The sequence below is a fragment of the Saccostrea cucullata genome, unplaced genomic scaffold (assembly GCF_032062105.1).
Source record: "Saccostrea cucullata isolate Sc308-1 unplaced genomic scaffold, CSIRO_AGI_Scuc_v1 ctg952, whole genome shotgun sequence".
NCBI classification, from domain to species: domain Eukaryota; kingdom Metazoa; phylum Mollusca; class Bivalvia; order Ostreida; family Ostreidae; genus Saccostrea; species Saccostrea cuccullata.
This window is the reverse complement of record NW_026919591.1, coordinates 124,215-151,353: the sequence shown is the minus strand read 5'-3', so window position 1 is coordinate 151,353 and position 27,139 is coordinate 124,215. Positions and strand designations below refer to the sequence as shown.

The window sequence follows — 27,139 nt, the reverse complement described above, 5'->3', positions numbered from 1 at the left end:
TATAAATCCAGCTCTACTCTTTATCTTGAGTAAGAGAAAAAGAGTATAAGGTGGAAAAAACATTTTCAAAAAAAACACTTTTCTAAGAAAGATATTAAATCATTAGTAAAGTCTCCAGACAACTTTATCACCCATGACGTATGAAAGTTTCACGACCATTATATAGAACGAATGAGTCTGAACTGTGACCTTGCAGTGTATATAGATCTAGATATATTATTCGTGTAGGTCTTTTATGGTATCCTAAATACCACTGCGCTTTACTTGTTGCATCGCTAAACATATCAGAAAAATAGTAAATTATTGCCTTACATATTTATCTGCATTTTGATGTGATGTACGTATTATATATTAAACAATTATAAACAATTTATTTTTGTTACTTTTTTCCAGAAAAATAATGGCCTGTTCAACATATATCTCTACGAATCAAACAACAAATGCTATTCGTGTATTCCTGTTATTAGTAGGTCCATGTACAGATTTATTTAGGGACATTCTTAGTAACCATGTCTATGAAACTCAATTCCCGACAGTTCTCGCAAATGAAAGGGGTACTCTGTATTCTAATTTGAACAAAGTGCAGAAAGAAGTGCTCTATCCAAAGAATGGACAGCTCCAGGTTTCGTATGAGAACTTTGATTTGTCTCTGTTATATACATTGCTTCGAAACATAGCAGGAATTGTTCCTCATCAAAACGGATGGGGACACACACCTGATCCAACCGACCGATCGTTGGCTGCAAACATCGACCGCATCAGAGAGATCAGGAATACTTATTTCGGACATGCATCCGAGCTTTCTCTTTCTGATGAAACATTTAACGACGTTTGGGAACAACTAACCACCATTATAGGTGACCTTGAGAAATCAGTGCATGTAGGATTAACAAAGTACTCAGAAGCTGCTAAACATCTCAAAACAGACAGAATGGATCCCGGACAGGAAAAAAGATATCTGGATATCATCAGTACTCAAAACAAAATGTTTCACGGTATATGTAATCTTGTAATTTTAGTCAGTTGATTTGGAAATTTTCAGATATCGTTAATTGTGTTTAAAAATTATTTGGAATGACATTAATATTTCAACACCCCTTGCGTTTTGAATTAGTTTTTGCCAAATTTCTTCTTCAGAAATAAAAGAAGACAAGATGTGTTTGCGAAACACTGATGCCCCCCCCCCCCCCCCATGGCAACATATCGAAGACTAAATTATCTCAAATGCAAATCAAACATGTTGATACCCAAAGTAGGGCTTTCTAACAAAAAATACAAACATGAAATATAAAACCCTAGCTCCATCTGTTCAAAAGTTATAGCCAATAAACTTTTTTTAATGTAGTTAAAACACCGGGGTCAAGGTCAAAGGATAAAGGTTGTTGATTTCTTAAGTAAGGCCTTGTCACAAAGATTACATACATGTAATGTATGGGAAGTATATGGCCATATAAGATATGGCCAAGGTTAATGTTTTTTAAAAGTAAGTCAATCTGTTAGGTCAAGGTCAAAAGGTCAAAGTTATTGGTATCATATAAAAAGTCTTGTTACAAGAATTACAATGTGAAGTTTGAAAGGCCTAGCCCTTACCGTTCATAAGTTAGACCAAGAAATAGTTTGGAAAATTGGTGTAAAAATTGTGTCAAACTCCAATGTGGAGGCCAAGAGGTCAAATTTGGTCGTACCCGAAGAAAGGCTTTGTCATAAGAAATACACCTGTGAAATATGAAGGTCATACTCCCATCCAGTCAAAAGTTATTGGCAAAGTTAAAGTTTTTGCGGACAAACAGACAGACAAACAGTCGGACGTACGGGGGCATAAAAGCTCTTGCCCTTACCGTTCATAAGTAATGGCCAAGGATAAAGTTTGGAAGTTTGGTGTAAAAGTGTGTCAAACTCCAAGGCCAATTTCAAGAGGTCAAATTTGGTGGTTTCAAAAGGTTTTGTCATACGGAATATACTACTGTGAAATATGAAACTATAGTCCTATCCAGTCAAAAGTTATTGATCCTTCGACGTATTTAGCTCCATAATTTTTCACCTTCTTTTTCAGCATTTCATTTTTTTTAAATCATATATTTTGGATTAACATCTTTTCGCTATAAACATAACTGATAAACACTGTTTGTCTTAATTCGTATCTGGCGCACCTTGAATATACTATATTAATAAAGGATATTGTACCTTACTTAAGCAAAAAAAAAACAAGATGTGTTTGTGAAACACTTTGCGCCCGGCGGTAAAAAAATTCAAAAAAACTATTTTTTTGCAGATAAGTCACAGTCAAGATCACAAGGTCATCGACTTGGTGTCATTTCAAAGAACTTTATCAGTGGAGTATGCATATTAAATATGAAGTCTTTATCTCTCATGGTTCAAAAGTTATGGCGAAAGTTCGAAAAGGCCATTTTTAGCATATAGGTCACATTTAAGGTCACAAGGTCATTGATCTTGGTGCCATTTGATAGAGCTTCATTGTTCAAGTATGCATACCAAATATGAAGTCTCTATTTCTCATGGTTCAAAAGTTATGGTGAAAGTTCAAAAAAGCTATTTTTAGCATAAAGGTCACAGTCAAGGTCACAAGGTCATTGAACTTGGTGCCATTTGAAAGAGCTTCATTGTTTGAGTATGCATACCAAATATGAAGTCTCTACCTCTCATGGTTCAAAAGTTATGGCCAAGGTTAAAGTTGACAACAGACAGAAAGACAAACAGACAAACAGACAGGACAAAAACAATATACGCCTCGGATCTATCGATCCGGGCGCATAAAAACAACTAGTATATGCGTAAACTTTGTTATGATTATAAAATGAAGTACTAGCTAGAAAACCAGATATTTTTGAATCGAGGACTGTGATACCAAGAAGATACCTTAGCTAATAAGGTGTACTACATGTCTCAACCCACAAAATAGGATTAAAGTATTAAATATATGACTATTTCTCATTTCCCAGGGAAAAACCAGAATTTCCCGGGAATATCAAGTATTTGTACTGTTCTACTAGGAAATATGAGTATCGACTTCACTGAGAAGAATATTGTCGAAATCAAATAGTGACAACTCGATATGCATTTCAATGATGAACTTATAAATTGCTCAACTGATGAACTCATAAATTGCTCAACTGAAAGTGCTAATGTGATAAGCAATTTTTAAAAGTTTAGAAAACACCGAAAAAATTCTTTTGAATTCTTCTTTTGTTTTTCAGAAGAAGACTTTACGACTGTCGTCCTAGAAGAGAAAAGGTTTTTTGATGATTTGTATCGGAAGATAGAAGACCATCAAGAAAGTCTAGGTAAATTATATAAAGCTTTTTTAACTTACCTTTAAAACTTGAAAACATCAAATTAAAAGAATTTACATTTATTCGTAATAAAGTTGTAAAAGTTGAACTTTTAAAACATTAATTTAAAGAACACATACTTTTTCTTACGAAAATTAACTACAATTAACAATAGTCGACTATATAGCCTACTATAATAAAAGCTTTGATAATTTTAATTACTATTAAACTTAATTCACATTCCTTTTTTTAAACCCAAATCTTCAAATTTCTTAAATTCAGTGACAGTGAAGTATATGTTGGAAATCATATTTGATTACACATGTAGTGCATCTATTAAGCGTAAAAAAAATATGTATTAATTGAAGAACACAAAATATAAAAATCTGAAATCTATAGTACATGTAAAAATACTTCTGTGAGGTATAGTAAAAACTTTAATTAACAATAGTTTAAACTTGATTATAGCTGTTTGGATAATACTTATAGCGGATATAGGCTTGGGTAGCTCAGTGGTAAGGCACCTTACTAGAAATGCGGGGTTCCCGGGTTCGATTTCCGGTCCAGCCCTATATTTTCATTATGCATTTCACCTTTACTACATTAATACTCATACAGAGAAAATAGGTCCTAACCATTAATCACTCAGGTTCAATATGTCCTTTCAAGCGGAAAGTAACCCAATGGGATGCTATTCATATTTTGCATTGGTAGACGCGCTATATGGTCAACTCTTAATCAAGACTGATACTGCTTTAGGTTAAGCTGAAAGGCCCTTTCAAAAATGGCGCACGAGCAGAAGCGACAAAATATCCGTGCGATTAAAAACTTATGATTTGGATCCAAATCTTGCTGAAATAATCGCATATGAAAAAAGTATTCGTACAATCTAAAGCGACCGTTAACTTGTGCATGAAATCTTACGATCTATCTTGCGTCTTTATGCAACTGTTGTACAATGAAAGCTAGTGTTGTAAAAAAAAAATGCGAAAGGATTGCGGGAGTGATCATGTAATCGGGTGATTGAACGTGCACCAATACGATTGGACGAAAGGCGCTCGTACAATCATGCGTTTCATGATATGGTACAAATGAATATGTCTTTGCTGGAGGGCTTTGAGTTGTATTCGAAGATTCAGTATACCAAGCAGACGGCGAGGAAGTATTGGTGCAGCAGCATCCATGGTGAATAGTGGTCTGAAACATAAATGCTTACGCAGAGTATACATAGCTAGTGGCAAAGCATGGAAAATTGAAGCTGATAAATCGTGCAATGATAGTAAAACTTTGCAAGATTACATGAGACACGTTGAGCAAAAGTCTCATGGTCGCAAAACACATGCATATACAGTACTGACCAGACCCAACCTGACACCCAAGCAGTCCCAGAAAGCAATCCCAGGGACTGCTTTGGGACCGCTCTGGGACTGCTGTGGGACTGCTCTGGGACTGCTGTGGGACCGCTATGGGACTGCCTTGGGACTGCTCTAAAAAGCAGACCCAGCAGTCCCAGCCGTCCCTGGGACTGTTTTCTGGGACTGCTTTGTTCACTCATGTGTTAAAGAAGTTCTGAGTGACATGATAGCTCCGCCCCTTGTGTATTCTGAATTTGCATGCTCCCAGTTGTTTTGTTTACTTACAGCAGAGAGGAGTTTCAACTATTAAAAAAGCAAAGATTTCTTACAATCTTTTGATAAGTAGAGAATATTATAGATAATTAATATTTTCAGAGACTGTATATTTACATGAATGTAGTTAGAATATATTTTTTTAAATAAATTAAGTTATTAAATAAGGAAGATAGAAGTAGATTTTTTCCCCTAAAAATAAACTACAGATTTATGAGAAAAAATATCTTCATGTAAGTCTATTTTATTATTTAATGTAAAATTATGTACACTAAAAATTTGCATTGGCACTATTTAAAAATAATCATTATACAGTAAGACATAAGATTTTTAATTGAAAAGCTTCATGTTTTACGAGCACCACTTTTAAAAAAGTATCCCACGCAACCCTAAAATAAAGCCAAACAATAAATTAAATAAGTATGAAATAAAATTATGCTACCATTCTTCCATATCTCAAACAATTTAAACAATCATCGGGGAATTTATTAATGAATTACTGGTAGTTTTTAATTTATACAAGTTATCAAAAGAGAACATTTATTTTATAAATAAAGAGTTGAAAATATCCAGAATTGTGATTTATTTCTTTATTCTTTTGCTTGTGTTTACATGTACCTGGCCGATTAATGTTTATTACATGGTATCAACACCGGCGGTTTCAATCGCCTTAGGGCAGAAAATCAGTGCATGTTATTTGGGTATATGTATCAGCGTTTCACATCATTGAACATGCTGGTCAACAATGACACAAATTTCAATCTACCGGTACATAATGCAAAAATCAAATTGAAAAATGAAATGTGTATGAATTTCTTTCAGCATTAATTAGTTTTGAACATAATCTTATGGTTCCATTCTGGTGAGTTAGAGATGTACATTCTAACATTTCTTAAATATTTACATTCGCTGTGTTTTTCTAGTAAGCCAACTGTGAAATTGATTTGAAAACCATTTTCGTGTATACTCACGCGTAGAAATACACACGGAGAAACGTGCGTTAACGTGACGTCACATTGAGGCTGCAGCGACGTTAGAAAAAATGCAACGATATAGGGCAGCGAGAAATTCAAATATTTAGCATAATTTAGTTGCTTCCAAACATGCAAAATGTAAATATAAGGAATGTTTTTCAGTTTAGTGTGAGTTATTGGTGTGTGAATCACACAAACTTGCACGTAGGCATATTTTTCATGAAGCGCTAGCGCGCTTCATGAAATATGCCTACGTGACAAGTCTGTGTGATTCAAACACCAATAACTCACACAAAACTAAAAAACATTCCTTAAATAAAACACTTAAAACCGAGTATTATAGAGAAACAGAAATTAACAATAATAAAATTGACATGTCAGTAAAAAAAATCATGACTAAAAAATAATACTTGGCAAAATTAACAAAGAATTTTCTAAAAGCAAAATTCCTTTTGAGTATCCCGATAGTATGGAAAAAACTATAATTTTCCTAAGGGTACTTAATTGGCCATAAAATGATGAGATCTATTTAAAGTTAATTCTTACGGATGGAAAATAATTAATAATTCACGGTTAATTTTCTGTATAAAAACTAAATGGGAAACCGTATAAATAACAGAAAATAAAGAAATTAAATAATTAATATAATATACCCGATAATTGTGATTAAATGCTCATGTTCAGTTTAATTCATACATGTACAGTACGTGTAAAAGCCTTCTTCCTTCAATAAATAATCATTCAATTTGTTTCTATGCGCTTAGTGTTCATAAATGACCTTCGCATACATGTATGGATTCCTGGCACACTACTCAGAATCAATTTCTACTGCCTTTTATAGTACCATTGCAAATCTCATTTCTGAGTTAGCTCCGCCCATTAAATTAATAAACCCCGCCCACTGGGGCTGCTGAAACTACTTTCTGGGACTGCTCTCTAGGACTGCTGGGACATCTCTGGGACTGCTTTGGGACTTCTCTGGGACCGCTTTGGGACTGCTCTGGGACTGCTTTGTGTAAGGTTTGGCCTGGTCGGTACTGTACTTGCGATTCATCTTACGACCTTTAAAAATCCTGCATCACTCTTGCGAGTATGCAAAACCTTGTAAGACGCTCGTACTAAAATTCAAGCGTTAAATTGCGATAAACGTGGATTGCATTGGTCGCGTCTGAATAGTGTGAATGTCGACTATTTTGAAGAGACTTGATGCGACCACTAAAACGCATGCAACGAATGCGAGACATCGTGCAACATAATCGAGAGCTCAGCGAGAACTCGTGCAAAGTGTTTTAAAGTTCTCTTGCGCCAATTGTGAAAGGGTCTTCAGCAATCTTTTGCTTTCTGGGTGAGTTCTGAAATCACCGTTTGCATTCTTGGTTAACGTTCAGTTTGGGTGCAATCCTCTCATGGGAAGCCCTATTAGATTATCATATAATAAAAATAAATTTAATGTTTTTCACAGGGTATATATCACTTTGTATTGAATTTTATTTGAGCACCCAATCTGACAATCATAAAAAAAGGACAGAAGAATTATGGCATGAGATATAAAGTTTGTCAGGGTAACACAGTCATGCTCAAAATTTGATTTTACTCTCTTTTATTTTCTACAACGGTGGTCGATTTGATAATATAAATTGCAATATAGAAATAAGAAAATGAACAGTCTTTCTAAAGAAGGTGGGGGGGGTTAATTTGGACGAAGTGCCTATAGTGCGACAAACATGAAGTCAAAAATTAAATCTCTATTATATTCCAATTTTCTTTGATATTAATATTTCATCTAACATTTAAGTATACTGCATATAAAATCTCTAATTTACAAAAGTCTCACAAAGGCTGAAATCATCTGTCTATGAAAAAGCATACACATGCACACTGGAAAGGAAAAAAATCATTTTCTAATACTTGAACAAAATTTTTCAATATGAGTGGGTTTTTGCTCCATTTTTTAAAAGATAATCCAAAAAGGTTTCTAATAAAATATATATTTTTTGGTTTACACTATGCCTTATAAGTACATTTTTATGACAAAACATTCGCATCTTTCTGAGAAATTATTTAGTCAATTAAGTCAAAGATCAAATCACAAACATGATTGAAATGTCCTAAGTTGTCATGAGCTATGTAGCGTAATGGTTAGCGCGTTAGTCTTAAAGCAGTATGATACTCCGGATTTTTATTGCAAGAGTTCAAATCCCATGAATACAATCTCATTTCTTAATGAAAAAATATTTTTCCGAGATTTTTTTTCTCTCACGAAAGGTTTGTTTTTCATAATTTCATAAATTTCAATCATGATAACTTAATTCAAATACTCAATTCACAAATTGAATATGATTTCTCAATATCTGAAGCTGTAGGCATTCTGTGCTCCTTGTTTCCCCATCTTCTTTACTTTATTTCTCAAAGTATTTACTGATAACCATTACATAAGTAAAATCTGTCAACTTTCCGTTCTAGGGATACTCTAAATATACTATCAAATAGTTTCAATTACAAGACCAAGATTTCAATTTCCAATGCTTCCTATATTTGCTTTTTTGAGTTTTTGGAAAAATTTCACAGTGACTGCAAACGGTTGTAGGTGGAAAATTAAGAGATAGAATCCTGACCAAAGAATCACAGACAGATACAACACGTGCTATGTATACCTTTAATGACTCTTGTGCTGTTGATGATGTCTCACAGTCTCTAACGCTAGGTAATGTGATTTCATTTTCTAACTTACCTAAGTACTTCGGTAGTGGCTTGTAATTATGTATACGAGTATCTTTTTAATGATATTGTTAATGTGGAAATTTATTTCAAAAGAGCCATAGCGCATTTGATAGTCACTTTCGCCTACTTTAGCAGTGATTTTTTAAATACTTTGTTTAACCAAAATTTTGTCATACAATGTTAGTTTATACATGCCTTAACACTTTACAACTTACTGAACTGTTATGCAATAAACACTTAATGTTCACGTCATAGAAATCGAAATTTACCATTTCCCCGCAAGCACCTTATACCGTGGTGCACGTTTCTCTAAAGTTGAGCTTAACTAATATCATGACGCAATATTTTCATACAAAAATAAATTTTCTAATTTTATTAGATGTTTGCAGATATAAAATGGAAGGAAATTGGCATTAAATTTAATGCCCTGTTCACACGGAGAGTTTAATTCGCAGTAAATTAATGCGAAGTAAACTAATGCGAATTAAAATAATCCGAATTAAATTGCGTTCACACGACAGCTAATTCGAAGTAAACTAATGCGAATTAAAATTTTACTTCTGCAGCCCGGCGTCAGCACGGCTATTATGACGTCATTTGCAGATCACGTCACATTATGCAGAAGCAGATCCATTTGACATAATGGCAAAGTGTCTGCATGCAAATTTTGATGATTTTTTCCTTAGTTTTTCACTCAAAAATAGCACAAGTACCTATAGCTGACCATCGACAAGTGGCATTTGACTAAATTTTGCCATTACGCATGCGTCAGAATTTAATTCGAATTAGCTTCGCTTAGCGTTCACACGGAGCTAATGCGAAGTAATTTAATGCGCATTAAACTAATGCGAAGTAAACTAATTCGCATTAAATTCTCCGTGTGAACGCTAAGCGAAGCTAATTCGCAGTAAACTTACGTTTAATTCGAATTAAACTCTCCGTGTGAACAGGGCATAAGATTAAATGAACTTTTTAAAGTGCGTGAAAATGCGTGATTGCGGGGAAACGGTATATGCGTGATTTTGCGCTAGAAATAGGAAATGGTATATGCGTTAAAATGCGTGACTGCGGGGAAGGGGGTTAAAGCAACTCACACAAAAATAAAAATCAATTATCAATACTTTCCTCTTATGATAGTTATAAAAATCGTTCAGTTTATACGGAGAATATAGTAAATACTGAGGTACCCCCCTAAACAATGACAAACTGTAGGAAAAGACCACCCTTAACCAGAAAAAACAGCTTCTGAATAATTTTATTTGGATATGACTGCACTTCATTACGTTTAGATAATTTTGGTTAAAGGTGGTCTTCATATTGAAAATGTTGAAAATATGTATTTAATTTTTCTTCTAATTTTTTTTCAAAATTCAACAATCTGTCTTAATTTTATCCATTCGTATACTAAGACTTCGTGGCGTAGTGGTATGATTGCTGGATAGAAAACATAATGATCGTGAGTGCGTGTCTCACAGGTCGTGTCAACTATGATTTTATTTTTTTTCTCTGTTTGCATTTACCTATGTTTTCTTTCATTATTTTATAATACATGCATGTATAAATGATTTTTAAAAGAAATATATAATACAACATTACACATTGAAAGTTCCTTGGGGGAAAAACAGTCAAACTATTTTAATGACCCAAAGTCATATATGTATAGCTGCTAGCTTGTTTTATTTTTAAAATTTTCAAACAATCTTGTTTAGAATAAGAGTATTGGAGAAGTAAAATTACTGTCATGCAACAAACTTGCACCTATGAAAATACAAGAAACATATATTGACGCAAGCGTCAAAAATCGGCCGCAAACCAATTAATTATTCCATTGATAAAGTAATTAGAAAATGAAATTTGCGTGACCTGTTTTTAAAATTTCTTATATTTATCTATTTGAATATCCTTGTGACATGAAACACTTGCATGCGGCATAGCCGATTCTCTTCATGCATAATGCATGTACAATATTATATGTATAAGCAAACGGTCCGTAGACCTCTGCGTCTATGCACTCAGTTTGGTACATAAATTGTAAACGAACTGCTCTGGTGGAAGTTTCATGTTTAAGTAGTTTTTACATAAACATTTCCATTTCTAAGTTTTTTTCTCTGTGAGAACTGTTTGAAATTTGGTGGCATTTATTTCTTGATAATTCTGCCGGAATGTAAATTAGGCAGGTCGATAGGTCAGCAGCTAAGGAGGCCTAATACGCATGCAAATCTCGTGCGCATCTGTCTCTGTGTCTGACGCTAAGGAGGCCAAATATGCATGAAAATCTCGTGCGGCTGCCTTTGTCTCTGACGTCAGTGTGCGAGGACTTTTGAAATTGGCATGGAAGTCCTCGTGTAATTTAAATCTATTAGTCTACATTTTTAATGTCTAAGTCTACAATTATAGCGAGCGCAGCGAGGCGGCGCAGCGAGCTCTTAAAGCAACGCCTGTGCGAAGAGAAAATTCGGACTTCTGCACATTCATTCGATAGAATTTTTTGATGCCGTAATTTCGACCCACAATGCATCACTTGTTTTAGCTACGTTCTCGCGAGAATCACGGCAAATGTTCAACAAAAGGTTAATCGCCTTGAATTATTGGTATATATTTAAGATAAATAGAAAATAAAACGTTCTTCATTAACTTTCAGCACTGTTCAGGCTTTTTCTCGGTATATTGCAACTTGCATACGTCATGTGACGTCAGAGTCTAGACGCACCGAATGTCACGTGCGGTTTGACGAGCCCGATCTAAATCAAAACAATAGAAGAGTTTGCGCTCGCTCTAACGGTCGCAACGTCAACATATTATTTCACAATGAAATGGAAATATAAGGAATCACTGTCTAGTTTTGAGAGTATGCCAGGGACATCAACAATAGTGGGAAACATGGGATAATTTTAGCATAACGGGCTTCGTCCGTTATGCAAATTATCCCATGTTTCCCACTATTGTTGATGCCCTGGCATACTCTCAAAACTAGACAGTGATGAACTAAAATTTAAACTAAGCTTTAGTTTTACTTTAATAAAAAAGCAACAAATATGAAATATGTGGGGCTCCTCGCTCTTTCTTAGAGGATATTGACTTCCCCCAACTCCCTCTAGATCCACCACATTTCTTCTCCTTTAGTCTCTTTGTTTCGGTTTTGAGATGTGGCGGGAAAATGCATGGCACGTTGTAAAACACGCTTTATTCTAGTCTCCTGGACCAAAATGTTGTAAGATTCCTTGCTTTAAAGAAATAAATATTTCATCAAATTTTTGAAAATTTTCCATAGAAAATGTATGAATATACACGTCATTTCAAAATAAATACAACAAATCCCGTATAGGCTGTTTAAATAGAGAAAGTAAAATTGTTGATTTACAACGCGGTCTTTGTTTTAGACTATGCCTACATATAACTTCGCCGCACTTCAATCATGTCGGAGTTTGTCAATCAGGATTGGATGAAACACACCCCCATTATTTATATGATTTTAATTTTATGATTATTGTGCTTTTTGTTAAACATTCAAAAATATCTTTGTTTAATATTCTATAATATGAACGCTAAATATTTTTATTTAAATCGTTCTAACTCCGCAGAAACGCACATCGATTTCAAACTTTCATACAAGTAGAGCTTTTTAAAAAAGCTTTCCGTCTTTAGCAAAAGTCTTAAACAGTAAAGTGATCTACGGCACCTACCAGGCCGTATAATTCTTTTAAATTTTGTATTTCTACATTAGCTTTTTACTGGCAATAGCCCTACCACGGTTGTCGCTCGGTCATCTCCGTAAACTTTGACTGTCCGAGAGCTTTCGGCAAACCTCGGCTGATTCTTAAAACAAAAAAGGGGAAAAGAATAATAACAAATTGTAATGCATGCAAGCTATAAAAATCAAATTTTATTTAAATTGAAAAATAAGAGACCTTTTTTATTTATTGCTATAAAACATACCATGTTATTAAGAATTATTATAATCACTGCTGATTTTGCTGTTCGTTTTGTCATTTTTTTAAGATTGGAAATCTTGCAAAATTGTTAAGTCGTACGAAAATTAGATCATCAGAAAGTTATCTCCCTTGCCTTGAACAGCATTTCAACCAATGAAATAATTGAAAATTTTCTCATCATGCAATTTCTACCAATTACAAGAGAGAGGAAGTGCATAGTCCGAAGACTGTAAAAAACTTCAACTATACAATACCGTCTTCCAAGGAAGACGGTAATCAAGTAACCGACCGCCTCCTGGCGGCCGGTAATAACACTGGTTCACAAATGATTGCATACATGTATTTTGTTTTGATTTTGAATAGAAAAGGTACATGTATCTATAAACAGAAACAGGTGATTTCCTTTAAATACTTGAGTAGGCCGAGTCGTCGGTAAGGCAGCTATGGCTCTTTAGAATCACTCTAAAAAAAGTTTTACTTGTTGTTTTTAAAATAAGATATTAGATTAGGAAAAACTAGTAATTATTAGTAATCCATTTAGTCAGAATAGCAAGTAAATGACTATCATGGTTAGTAATTGTAAACATAATTAGTAATAAGGATGAATTCATTTACTTATAAAATGATTTACTAAGTATCAATAGAATTACTTAAATTATAGGAATTGTATTACTTTAAGTTAGTAAATGAACTACTCATTTTTGTTAATTATTATTACTTAATCTAGAGATTATATGCTTTCTATTTACTAAATTTTATGAATTATTACTAAGTAAATGTAATTCTGAAATTAATTAAAATCTAGAATATTATTACTCAAAAGAATACTAAGTAAATGAAATACTTATCATATTTACTAAAATCGACATTATTTACTAGAAACACTGCAAGGTACCGACCCTCTGACATGTGAGTACTACTCACAGATTTCTTTATCAGAGTTCCCTTATTGGGCCCTCTGAATAGTTTAATAGAAGAAATCTACTTATTGTGGAAACAATTATACTTTCTATTTCTTTTGCCAATTTCTTTGTAATTGTTTTATTATATATAACAATGAAACATTTGATTCCACCTACGAAAGCCTTAAAAATTGAATAAGTTGTATCTTTTTAAAGACCATTTTAAATATGGTTAAACATTTCAAGTACTTAATATCGCATTTTAATTAGTGTTACTTTTTTTCACATGCCGGAATATTTAAAAGAAAGATAACTCCTCCTCACAGACAATTAGTGATTAGACTACCATATTTAAGTAATTTACTGATCTGAATTCTCCTTGATTTAGTAAATACATTCTTGTTTTAAGTAAATCAATTAAATGAAATTCAAACAAGATGTGTTTGTGAAACACTTACGCCCTGTATGCAACATAGCAAAGGTTAAACTTTTCTTATATGCAAATTTAAATTATTGGGATTTCTTGATATCTCCAAGGTCAAAAGGTCAAGGTAATTGGTATCTAATGAAAGGTCTTGCCACAAAAAATACATATGTGAAATATGGAAACACTTGCCTCAACCCTTCAGAAGTTATGGTCAAGGTTACCAATTTTGAAATGTAGGTCAAACTCCAAGGTCAAGGACAAAGTGGCAGATTTGGTGATACTCAAAGAAAGGTCTTGTCACAAGGAATACACGTGTGAAATATGAAAGTCATAGCTCCGCTACGTTAAAGTTTCTGCGGATAAACAGACAAACAGAGAGACAGCTAGACAGACAGACGGACACGACAAAAACTATATACCCCCGAAAATTCGTTTACGGGGGCATTAAAATAATAATTATATAGTAAATAGTGGTAAAATGTAAGTAAAGACCAAGTAATGTTATTACTTATATACACAAATTCAAGTAAATATAAATTACTAAGTAAAACGTTTAAGTATGTAAGTAAAACAATTCTTTAAAATACAAAAATCAAGTAAAACATTTGAATCTAGTAATTATGTTCCCCAAACGAAGTTGGGGAACATATTGACTCTGTTTCTTATTATTATTATTATTATTATTATTTTTCTTCTTCCTGGGAAAATCTTTTCCGCGAATGATCTTGTAAACTACACATTTGATTAAGGTGAAACCTTTTTAGGGTCACTAGGCATGTTATGTAGATTTGCGGAACGAAGGTCATTTTGCGCTCACGTGCTTGCAAGAGCGTGCACGTGCAACACGTGAAATGACCAATTTAATGAATATAGCCGTATTTTTTTCAATTTTTGATGAAATGCTTTGAAACTCAAAATGTAAGGATATATAAGTAGAAAAGACAAGATGACATAGTCAAAATAGCAAGATCTCACGCGCATGCACGTGCACTTCCATCTGAAAGTCTCAATATCTTTCTTGTTTTTTGACAAAATCCTTTGAAATTTTAAACATAGTCATAAATTAGGAAGATCTACAGCATGGTATATAAGAATTATCCTGAAAGCATGTGCATTCACGTGTGCTTGCAAGAGCGCGCACGTGCAACACCAGAAATGTCCAATATAATTGATATAGACGTAACTATTTATATTCTTGATGAAATGTTTTGAAACTCATAATATAAGGATATATTAGAAGCATAGACAAGAGGACATGGTCAAATTAGCAAGATCTCACGTGCATGCACGTGAGCTTCGCTCTGATTGGCTGAAACTAAAGTCTCAATATCTTTCTTGTTTTTCAACAAAATCCTTTGAAATTTTGAACATGGTTATACATTATAAAGATCTGCAGCATGGTATATAAGAATTATCACGAAAAGCATGCGCATGCACGTGTGCTGCAATCTGATTGGCTGAAACTTTAAATGTCCATAACTTTCTTAGTTTTCAACGAAACGGGATACAATTTAGACTATAAATAGGTATAAAAGATTCCTACATAATTTTCCTATCAAAATGAATGCACGAACAGGCATTCATGCAAGTGCACGCGCGAAATACGAAAAATGGCCAATTAAAAAAAAAAAGTAAAATGACAGTTATATATATTGTAAAGAATTTTTTTTAATTTATTCTCACGATACATAGATATTTTATTGTTTAGACATCATCATCATGCCATATTCATCTTGCATGTGCATGCACGTGCGTGCGCGTACAATGCGTTAAATGACATATAGTTGATGTCATTGTAGCTTTTATAATTCTTTGATGAAATCCTTCGATACTGATCATATTTTTAAAAATGTCTTACCGGAATTTGGCACAAAAAGGGATTTGGGGAGCGTTTGGGGAACATCTGTAACGGTCCCCGTTACAATTAGCACTAGTTGACATATATTTCAGTATTTGATTTTAAATTTTAAGTAAATGCTTAGTAATTATCTATTACTTATCTTTGTTATTTCAAGTAAAAAATGACTACTAAGTAAAACTTTTTTAAGAGTGATAATATCCTTCGTGAATAGCTCTAATCTTTCAATGTATTTGACTCCAGTCTTTGGCATTTTTTTTCTCATTAATTTCGTTTCTCTTATAATTTCTTTTCAACTTCCAATTTTTGGCATGATATTAAAATGTGCATCTGATGCATCAAAACTGTTAACATTTATGACATACATTTTGCATATATGTCCCTGCTTACAATATAAATCTCTATTTTAAACATGTAGAACTTATATATATTCTAAACTTATAGAAGCAAATGATTTGGACATTGAAGTCAAAAATTCAAAAGAACCTCATCTAGGGGGAATGTTGGACGGAGATGAAAGAGAAGGGGGAAAAGAAGAAAAGACGCAGGGTAAATGTATGTATATATATATATATATATATATATATTATATATATGAAGAGAGAGAGAGAGAGAGAGATAGAAAGCACAGCAAATTCACTCTAATAAGGATACTCACTTCCGCCCCAACCCGGGGTTGAACTCTCGACCTACGGAATCTGTCTCCTAGCAATACATGAACAGCGCATTAGACCGCTCGGCTAACTAGGCAAGTTCAGAAATTTGCTTTCGATGCCGATCGAATTCTCACAACGTTGGCCTACACTACATGGTCATTGAGAATAGAAGTGAGATACAGTTATTTGGACATTAGTTTGTAGAGGATCGTTTCCAATACACGTTGTGATGCAATTAGTTTTTATTTATAAAGCACAATTTACAACAACTCTTTAAACTAATATAACTGCCCTAAGTGAAGAAATATTAATATAGAAAGCACAGAGAATTCTTTCTACGACTTTTGGGGCCAACCCTCGTAGTCAATCAACGAATTCGGATTTTTGAACATTTTCCTTGCCTTTAACCACCACAGATTTTATTTTTAAAAAAGAATTAAAGATATCTTTAATTTGTCGAACCCTACTAAATTCACAAGATTTTTTTTTACTGATTTCTGAGATTGAAACTGCAATTTAATTGTGTAGAATGGAATTAAATGGAATGAAAACGAGTTGCATTTATTGACTTTAGTCCAGTAGCAAAGTCAAGTAGGAAAGTAATGCATGTAGATTTTGAGCTTGAATACTGTTTGCTATCCCTATATATTTTACACCGAACATGTATCTCTGCTGTTGGACAGTCTGTTCCCCAGGATACTTGGGCCTAAAATAATATATTGTTTGTTTGCAGTTGCCGACCGACCCACTGAAAATGCACCCGACCCAAACTTTTTTTTAGCCATTTTGTAACATTATTTTTTTCTCCTATTTTCAGGATATTAGAACTGTTTCATTTTCAATTTTTGTCTTCATCAATCATTAGTTTATACAAAGAGTGCAGCTAAACCATGTATAGTAGGCCTATGAACACTGTACTAAATTCCCATCCGCCCGCACGCCCGAGATGTACTAAATCGGGAGCGGACGTATGAACTTTATACTGCATCAGCCCGCTTGGACGCACTAATTTTACCCCATTCCCTCGATTTTTGCAGATAAATGTTTTGAGAAGGTAAATACCAAATATTTCAACATATAAACAAGGCATTATTCCCTGGGACAACAAGAAATAGTCAATAAATCTGTAGGTATATGAAAAACACCACCATCGTCTTTTAACCTGAATTTCCTCTGTTTTCACGCATGAAATGATACTGTATTTTCAACTTTCCCCAATAAATTGTGCATTTTTTTTTCAGCTTAAGGATCAGATAAAAATCAAACACATTCAATGTGTTTATTTATAAGAATTAATAATTAGTATTAATATTTGTATTGAGATCATGCCGTTTATAAAGACAAAGCCAGTGTACTAAATTATTCAACACAAACTGTTCAATTGCTTACGTACAATCTAAAGGGTGTGCTTTTATTCAATAGTAGTTTTAACTGATTTTTGTTTTTATTAAATCAAAAATAAACTTAAGTTATATTTAATCATACCACAATATATTTTTACCCTTTAAAAATTCAAATTATAAATTAATTTAAATGAGTGTTAAAAATTGCTCTTAAGTACTGAGAAACTAAAATTTCAGTTAAAATCAAACCATTACTCATTACTTCTAAAATATACGTGTGAATATACCTATAAACATTGATATTATTAAATATTATATATCATGTATATCATGACCTGTTACATGTATCTGATATCTTATAATCAATGTATTTCAAATGTAAAAATTAGAAGGAAAAAATGACAATATAGGACATGTATTTCAGATTAGCAATTAATAGCGAATTTTTCATTTTTCCTATAACTTTATAATGAAGTAAACGCTGACTGAATGAATAAAATTTTAATCTTAGTAATTGCTGTGTATGAAATTCAAGTCGATGTGAAAAAATGTACAAGTCTGAATATGTGTACCCTTAATATTGAATTTTATTATGCGGGCTTGCTAATTTTCAGCAGGGCTGATAGACTTTTTGAGTAGTCAGCCCTGCTGGTCTACCTGAAATTTTTCTGAGTTTCGTACACTACATGCTATGACAAACTCTATTTTATGTTATCTAACAAAAATCTGGAAAGAATTTTAAAAAAATGCCTACCTACCTACCCAGACTAAGAATTATAGGTCGGCAACTGCAAACCAAGAATTTTTTAAGCTTGGCCTTGTCATTCGGTACCTATTCATTTAAGAGGATACAGAAAAACGAAATGATACTGACAGACGCGTCGCCCCGTATAAAAAGGCGTCACTCTTATGAGACAATAAGAGACACAGACTCGGGGAGTTCATTCGGTGCTCTTCAGATAATTTTAGGGATATTAAACATATGTTATACATGTATGTACAGTCTTCAGATTCCAAGTTTTGATATAAAACCAATGATTCATATAATGAATGGAGATAACGAACAGTATTCAAAATCAAAAGTCCATGATACAATACAAAATAAGAGAAGAGCAAACATGGACCTCCAAAAAATAAGAGGTTGGGTCAGGTGTCATGGAAGATTGAGCTTCCCCTACCGACCGGTCATACCCGCTGTGTGCTCCTTTTCATATTCGGGGAATAACGGGAAAATCCGTCGTCAATTCAGTGTTCAAATAATGGACTAACAATTCGAATGAAAAACGTCAGTCGGCATTTGACTCCAATGATAAATTGTATTTGTAGAGCATGCTCTTACGTATCGAATCAACTGAGATATATAAACTCCGTAAGCAGGTGATGAAGGTACAATAAATATAAGGTTTCTATTATAGATATATTTGAAGAATCCTTTTCCGATACCATGTCCTCTGTTTCAGAATGTTCTGCAAAAACCTGTATAACCTTTTGACATTTTGATAACTAACACTTTTTTTCACCACTAATCTTACTGGACAGAGCTTCAATACCAAAACTTGGGAAAAACTAAACTGCAAATCTTCAAATGATGTCTACGGAATAGAATGTAATTTTTGTGGACTTGTTTTGTCGGTAAAACCAAGGAACCACTAAATGAAAGAATATCAGCTCATAGATTTCAACTAAATAATAATGGTCAGCAGCTTTTATACAAATATTTTAATTTACCTGAACATTCTATTTTGTCAATGAAAGTTAGATTTATCACCATACAAACTTTTCATCACTGAGTACACTTTTCCGTATACAACGAGATGAATTTTGAGTTACAAACATAGGTAATCAAAGATTACGAAGCTCACCTCGACGAATGTTATCAGTTTAAGTAATGGAAATCTCACATAATATTTTCTTAACATTTAGTATTCATCCCAACAACAATTTTCTTGCAAGTTGTGTTTAACCCCTTACATGGCATATACACATTTCTACTCGTGTAGCATGAAAAACATGAAAAGTGTTAAAAAAATATTCATAACTTTGTTAATACTGCAGATATCAAGGACATGATCTGTTCCCAAAACTTTAACCTGGTCTCTTGTATGGAAAATATGGGTCAGATCCAGCATCCGAAGCAAGTCTGATAGTGTCCATCCTTAGATGCATAATCCATGCAAGTTTGGTTCAGGTAGGACGTATAGTTACTTGGGAATGAAAATATAGGTCAGATCCAGCATCCGAAGCTAGTCTGGTAGTGTCCATACCTAGATACATCATCCATTCAAGTTTGGTTTAGCTAGGGCCTATTGTTACTTGGGAATGAAAATGTAGGTCAGATCCAGCATCCGAAGCAAGTCTGGTAGTGTCCACCCCTAGATACATCATCCATGCTAGTTTAGTCGAAAAAAAGGGCTTCTAGTTACTTGGGAATGAAAATGTAGGTCAGATCCAGCATCCGAAACTAGTTTGGTAGTGTCCATCCCTAGATACATCATCAATGCAAGTTTGGTTCAGGTAGGGCTTATAGTTACATGGGAATGAAAATGTCGGTCAGATCCAGCATCCGAAGCTAGTCTGGTAGTGAACATCCCTAGATGCATCATCCTTGCAAGTTTGGCTCAGGTAGGGCTTATAGTTATATGGGAATGAAAATGTAGGTCAGATCCAGCATCCGAAGCAAGTCTGGTAGTGTCCATCCCTAGATGCATCATCTATGCAAGTTTGGTCCAAATAAGGCTTATAGTTTCTGTGGAATGGACCTGCTCCAAAAACTTTAACCTGGTCACTCATCTGGAAAATGTAGGTCAGATCCAGCATCCGAAGCAAGATTTGTAGTGTCTTTTCCTAGATGCATCATCCATGCAAGTTAGGACCAGGTAACCCTTATAGTTCCTTGGGAATAGACCTGCTCCAAAATCTTTAACCTGGTCACTCATCTGGAAAATGTAGGTCAGTTCCAGCATTCGAAGCAAGTCTGGTAGTGTACATCCGTAGATGCATCATCCATGCAAGTTTGGTCCGGGTAGGGCTTATAATTCATTGGGAATGGACCTGCTCCAAAAACTTTAACCTGGTCACTCATCTAGAAAATGTAGGTCAGATCCAGCATCCGAAGCAAGTCTGGTAGTGTACATCCCTAGATGTAACATCCATGCAAGTTTGGTTCAGGTAGGGCTTATAGTTACTTGGGAATGGACTTGCTTCTAAAACTTTAACCTGGGACGCTGACGCTAACGCCGACGCCGGAGGTATAGCATAAGCTCATCTCGACTTCGTCAAGGTGACTTAAAAATAGGGACAGCCTTTCCTTGTGGATGTAATGACAATGTCGATAGTGCTGGAAATCTTTCGAGTCCACAGAATAACAATGTAAATGTGATGGGACTTTCGAACCATAGACAGAGATTTAATACACGATTTCTCTTTTGATTCATTACTACCTTACCAGTTAGGTCTGCATCATATTCGCACCGAACTTTACTCTGTCCCTTTGAAACTTTTAAATAGTCTTCTTGAAAAGGTCAAGGAAAGTCCATTTTTTTTATTCCTGGACTCCAGAATATAGGCTGTGATTGTGAATATTGCAGATCATATGATTTTTAAACCCCCTCTTTTTGCAGAAGAAAATGCAACTAAAACAATCCGTCTTTTTCTTCAACTTCAATATGCCAATAAAGGTATTGACGCGGTTAATATAAGTAATATTTTTAATCACAAAAGAGCCAAGTCTTGTATTCCACCATATTTTAAGTTAGACTACACCTTGTATTTCCTACAATTATACATCGACTATTGTTTCAAACTTTTCATTTCAAGAACACATTACAGGGCCTAGGTATCGAATATCTGTTCAAAACATAATCCTCCATCGTGTTTATGTTTTTTTCTGTTGGTCACGCTATTACAGGTGACGTAAATTAAGTTAATAATGAGGACCTTAGATCACTCTTTCGAAAGGTCGTAAATACGTGTATAGCGAACCCCGATCCTTCAACTGGCGTTGAAATGACATAAATATTATGGATTCTGTAGATGACCATCTGTAGATGGGCCAGATATGAAAAATGAACGTTGGTACCTTGTCAGTATGGATTAAATGTATTAGATCCATGTTACAATTGCGTATTAGGAGATTGAAGGGCAATATGAAGACAATTTTTCCTTCTTTAGTAAATAATTCAGAAGTTAAAAAAATATACAGATTGAATCAGTATTTACTGGTCCCTGCTGACAAGCAAGTAACAACATTGTCTTCGTTTATAAGGCTCGTCATATAAAATGTATTTAGAACTTCAATTTAATTCTACGAGTGGTAATCCAACTTTTACTCTTAGTTCCCCTTCTAAAGAAGAAATTCTTCAAAAGCATATATCAGTTTGGAATATTTTTAATATCCAAAAAACTAAATGAAATTGAATTACCATATCTATATTGGATTCCGAACTTCATAAAACACTTTACAAAGAAATATACATAGTGAGTTCTTGTAAATGTTTAACCAAGCCTTTTTGTTTACTCCTCACTTATAACAGTATTATTAAGTTATTAACAGTAATCCTCTTCTTCTTATTAATTCAGATAAAAATGATGCTCCTGAAGATGCAAACCATTACAATGTGTTGACAGCACTTCTTTTTGCTGCTGAAAATGGAAATGAAGAATTCCTAAAACTACTTCTAAATGAAAATGCTGATGTAAATTTATTTGACAAATTAGGAAATTCTCCGCTTCATTCTGCAGCAAAGTATGGTAGATTAAACATCATCATATATCTTATGAAGCACGGTGTAAATCTAAATTTGACTAACAAAGATGGAAGAAATATTCTGCATATAGCAGCAATTTACGGTCAGGAGAATATCGTTTCCTTTCTGTTATCTCAAAAACTTTCCTCTGATACGGAAGATTATCAAGGATTGACAGCTATTTGTTTAGCCACATTTTATGGCCATACAAATATAGTAAAACTATTGCTAAATCATATTGACAGCGTGGACAAACAATACAGATCAGAGGAAACTTTACTAATGATGGCAACTTATAATGGGCAGTTTGAAGTGGTTGAGTTGCTTTTAAAAGCTGGAGCAAAACTTAATTTGAAACAATGCGATGGAATCTCTTCTCTTATGATTGCAGCAGGACTTGGAAATGAACAAATAACTAAGGAGTTATTAAAATACGGTGCCGATGTAAACCAGCAAAACAAAATGGGTGCCACTGCTTTCATGGTAGCATGTTATAATGGTCACAGAGAAATTGTTGAACTACTTTTTAATAACGGTGCAACAATTAACGTAAGAAATAATGCTGGACAATCCGCACTTTACCTAGCAGCAGCATGTGGACACGTCACCGTATCCAAGTTTCTTCTCGATCACGGGGTCAACATAGATGACTGTGATATTCAAGGACGCAGTGCCTTAATGATTGCTTCTGTCAAAAACCATGGTGATGTTGTTCAACTATTGCTAGACAACAACGCAGATGTCAATCTCAAAGACAGCGATGCGGGTGCCACTGCACTTATGTTTGCAAGTAAATACGGTCGCAACGCAATCGTTAATCTACTAATTGAGCACAATGCAACGATTAAAACTAAAAATAATGCTGGACAATCTGCACTTTTCCTCGCAGCAGCATGTGGACATGTGACAATAGCCAAGATTCTTCGCGATCACGGGGCCGACATAGATGACTGTGATATTCATGGACGCAGTCCCTTAATGATTGCTTCTTCCGAAAACCACGCTGATGTTGTTAAACTTCTGCTAGACCATAATGCAAGTGTCAATTTTAAAATCTGGGGAAAACGTGAAAACATTCCAGAGGCCGACAAATTATCTCCAAAAAAGAATGCAGATGTAGATGAATCTAGAGAAGACTTATCTCAATACAATGGTTGGACGGCTCTTCATTTTGCTGCTATGAATGGAAATGAGGAAATTTTGGAACTGCTTCTAAAGCATAAAGCTGATTTTACGATAGAGAATCATCAGGGATTAACTCCTATTGTTCTAGCTACATATAGTGGTCATACAAACATAGTAAAATTATTACTAAGTCATGTTGACAGCGTTTACAAACAATACAGATCAGATGCATCTTTACTAATGATGGCAACTTCTAAGGGGCAGTTTGAATTGGTAAAATTGCTTTTAGATGCTGGGGCAGAAGTGAATATGCAGCAGAACGAAGGAATCTCTTCTCTTATCATTTCAGCAGGACTTGGTAACGAACAAATATAACTAAGGTGCTTTTGAAATTCGGTGCCGATGTAAACCAAAAAAACAAAATGGGTGCCACTGCTCTTTTGGTAGCATGTCAGAATGGTCACGAAAAAATTGTTAAATTACTCTTTGAGCACAAAGCAACAATTAACGTTAAAAATAATGCTGGACAATCCGCACTTTACCTAGCAGCAGCAAGTGGACACGTGGCCGTATCCAAGTTTCTTCTCGAACACGGGGTCAACATAGATGACAGTGATATTCAAGGACGCAGTGCCTTAATGATTGCTTCTGTCACAAACCACGGTGATGTTGTTAAACTATTGCTAGACAACAACGCAGATGTCAATCTCAAAGACAGCGATGCGGGTGCCACTGCACTTATGTTTGCAAGTAAATATGGTCACAATGCAATCGTTAATCTACTAATTGAGCACAACGCAACGATTAAAACTAAAAATAATGCTGGACAATCTGCACTTTTCCTCGCAGCAGCATGTGGACATGTGACAATAGCCAAGCTTCTTCTCGATCACGGGGCCGACATAGATGACTGTGATATTCATGGACGCAGTCCCTTAATAATTGCTTCTTCCGAAAACCACGCTGATGTTGTTAAACTTCTGCTAAACCACAATGCAAGTGTCAATTTTAAAATCAGGGGAAAACGTGAAAACATTCCAGAGGCCGACAAATTATCTCCAAAAAAGAATGCAGATGTAGATGAATCTAGAGAAGACTTATCTCAATACAATGGTTGGACTGCTCTTCATTTTGCTGCTGTGAATGGAAATGAGGAAATTTTGGAACTGCTTGTAAAGCATAAAGCTGATGTTACGACAGAGAATCATCAGGGATTAACTCCTATTGTTCTGGCTACATATAGTGGTCAAACAAACATAGTAAAATTATTACTAAGTCATGTTGACAGCGTTAACAAACAATACAGATCAGATGAATCTTTACTAATGATGGCAACTTCTAAGGGGCAGTTTGAATTGGTAAAATTGCTTTTAGATGCTGGGGCAGAAGTGAATATGCAGCAGAACGAAGGAATCTCTTCGCTTATCATTTCAGCAGGACTTGGTAACGAACAAATAACTAAGGTGCTTTTGAAATTCGGTGCCGATGTAAACCAAAAAAACAAAATGGGTGCTACTGCTCTTTTGGTAGCATGTAAGAATGGTCACGAAAAAATAGTTAAATTACTCTTTGATCACAAAGCAACAATCAACTTTAAAAATAATGCTGGACAATCCGCACTTTACCTAGCAGCAGCAAGTGGACACGTGGCCGTATGCAAATTTCTTCTCGATCACGGGGCCGACATAGATGACTATGATATTAAAGGGCAGAGTCCCTTAATGATTGCTTCTGACCAAAACCATGCTAATGTTGTTCAGCTATTACTAGAAAACAAGGCAGATGTCAATCTCAAAGACACCAATGCAGGTGCCACTGCACTTATGTTAGCAAGTGAATGTGGTCACAACGGAATCGTTAATCTACTAATTGAGCACGGCGCAATGATTAACACTAAAAATAATGCTGGACAATCAGCACTTTTCCTCGCAGCAGCATATGGACATGTGACAGTAGTCAAGTTTCTTCTCGATCACGGAGCCGACAAATATGACTTTGACATTTATGGATTTAGTCCCTTAACGATTGCTATTGCCGAAAACCATATTGATGTTGTTCAATTATTACTACACCACAAAGCAAAATTCAATATTTAAGAGGTGTTGAATAACTGCTCCTCACATTGCCTTATACCTAAACTTTCATAAGATTGTAAAAATATTGCTGAAAAAAGAAACCAGATTTTAAAATTTTTATTATGAGAATGTTTTTCTGCATTTCCCAAAGCTTTTAGACGTGGACACTTTGTTGTTACCAGATCGTTTAGAAAGCATGCATTGGACGCTCAATTACCTATACAAATGCTGATAAGGCACTTGACTCTGCTGCTGTTTACGGCAATGAACATATCATTTTACAACTCTTCCAAAAAACGAATGAAACGTGAACGCTTGAAACGAAAACAAAGAAAGTGCATTGTTTCATTAAGGCGTTAAATTAGAGTTTAAAAATTTTAATTAAACATGTATATAAGATTGAATGCAGTTGTTTAATCTGCCCATTTGAATGTACATACCTGTACTGATTGTTACATTAATAAGCTGAGTAACAATATAATACTGAACGTGTTAAAACATGTTGCTATCTTTAAACATTTTGTTGCATATATTTTTTTTAACTTTTGTACCATATGACATATTTAGATTCATGGTCATTCTAATAAGCCGTTCTTATGAAGACTTTTTCATATAAATTATGAGGAATGACTTTAGTGAAAATAATTTTGGATATATGGCGTTATACAACAGAAATACAGTTATTGTTGTTATACATTGGGAATGAATTTAAACGCCATGCAAGTTTTAGTGTATAACTTTGGTTTGGGAAGTTTACTCGTTAACTCAGGTTATACATCTGTACATGTACCAATAAAACATGTAAAGCTTTTAAATTCGTTCCTTATAATTTAATTTTCATTCACAAAGAGTAGAAATAACACGGTTTCATCTTCAAAAATGCATACAAATCGTACGTCTTTTTTTTTATTTTTAATGTAACGTCAAGCGTATTGATATATTTTTGCTGTTGTTGTTGTCATTTAATGTATTTGATTAAATGAATGACGCGTTACAAACAAAATTAAATTATAATAATGCGAAAAAAACATAAAAATTGAAAGGAACAAGTGTATGTACATGTTTAAGGTGATTATGTGAAAAATGCTATTTTCAATATTTTGTCTAAATGTAATTTTATGATTTTTATGGCTTATGATAGAGATGTTATAGAAATCATGAAGAATTTTGTAAAAGTTGACCTTCTGATGTCACCTTTTAATATCTAAATACGACAAAGAGGGAAAATAGAGGATATTGAACAATTCCTACGGGATTTAAAGATCTAAACTGCTTTTCCATACTTAAACTTGTTCATGACTTTGTTACAAATGATTTTAAGGTTTTTATTTTGACTGTGCTTACATACTTTTTTCTCGCTTAATAAATACTAAAAGAACTTGTGAAAACGATAGGAAAAGCTATGCATTAAAAATTCAGATTGCTTCATGAGTTTCATTGTACCAAAAGTGGAAATCATTTGT

At 34.2% G+C, this 27,139-nt stretch overlaps 1 protein-coding gene across 1 annotated transcript; it reads left to right on the top strand.

Annotated features, from left to right (window-relative positions):
* Positions 1–400: 400 nt before the first annotated feature.
* LOC134233944 (serine/threonine-protein phosphatase 6 regulatory ankyrin repeat subunit B-like) lies at positions 401–26,265 on the top strand. The gene is given in 6 exon segments (XM_062716005.1): positions 401–995; positions 3,216–3,302; positions 8,480–8,596; positions 16,177–16,281; positions 22,310–23,970; positions 23,973–26,265. Coding segments are annotated over 6 exon segments (4,290 nt in total). The 3' UTR covers positions 25,698–26,265.
* The last annotated feature ends 874 nt before the right edge of the window (positions 26,266–27,139 follow it).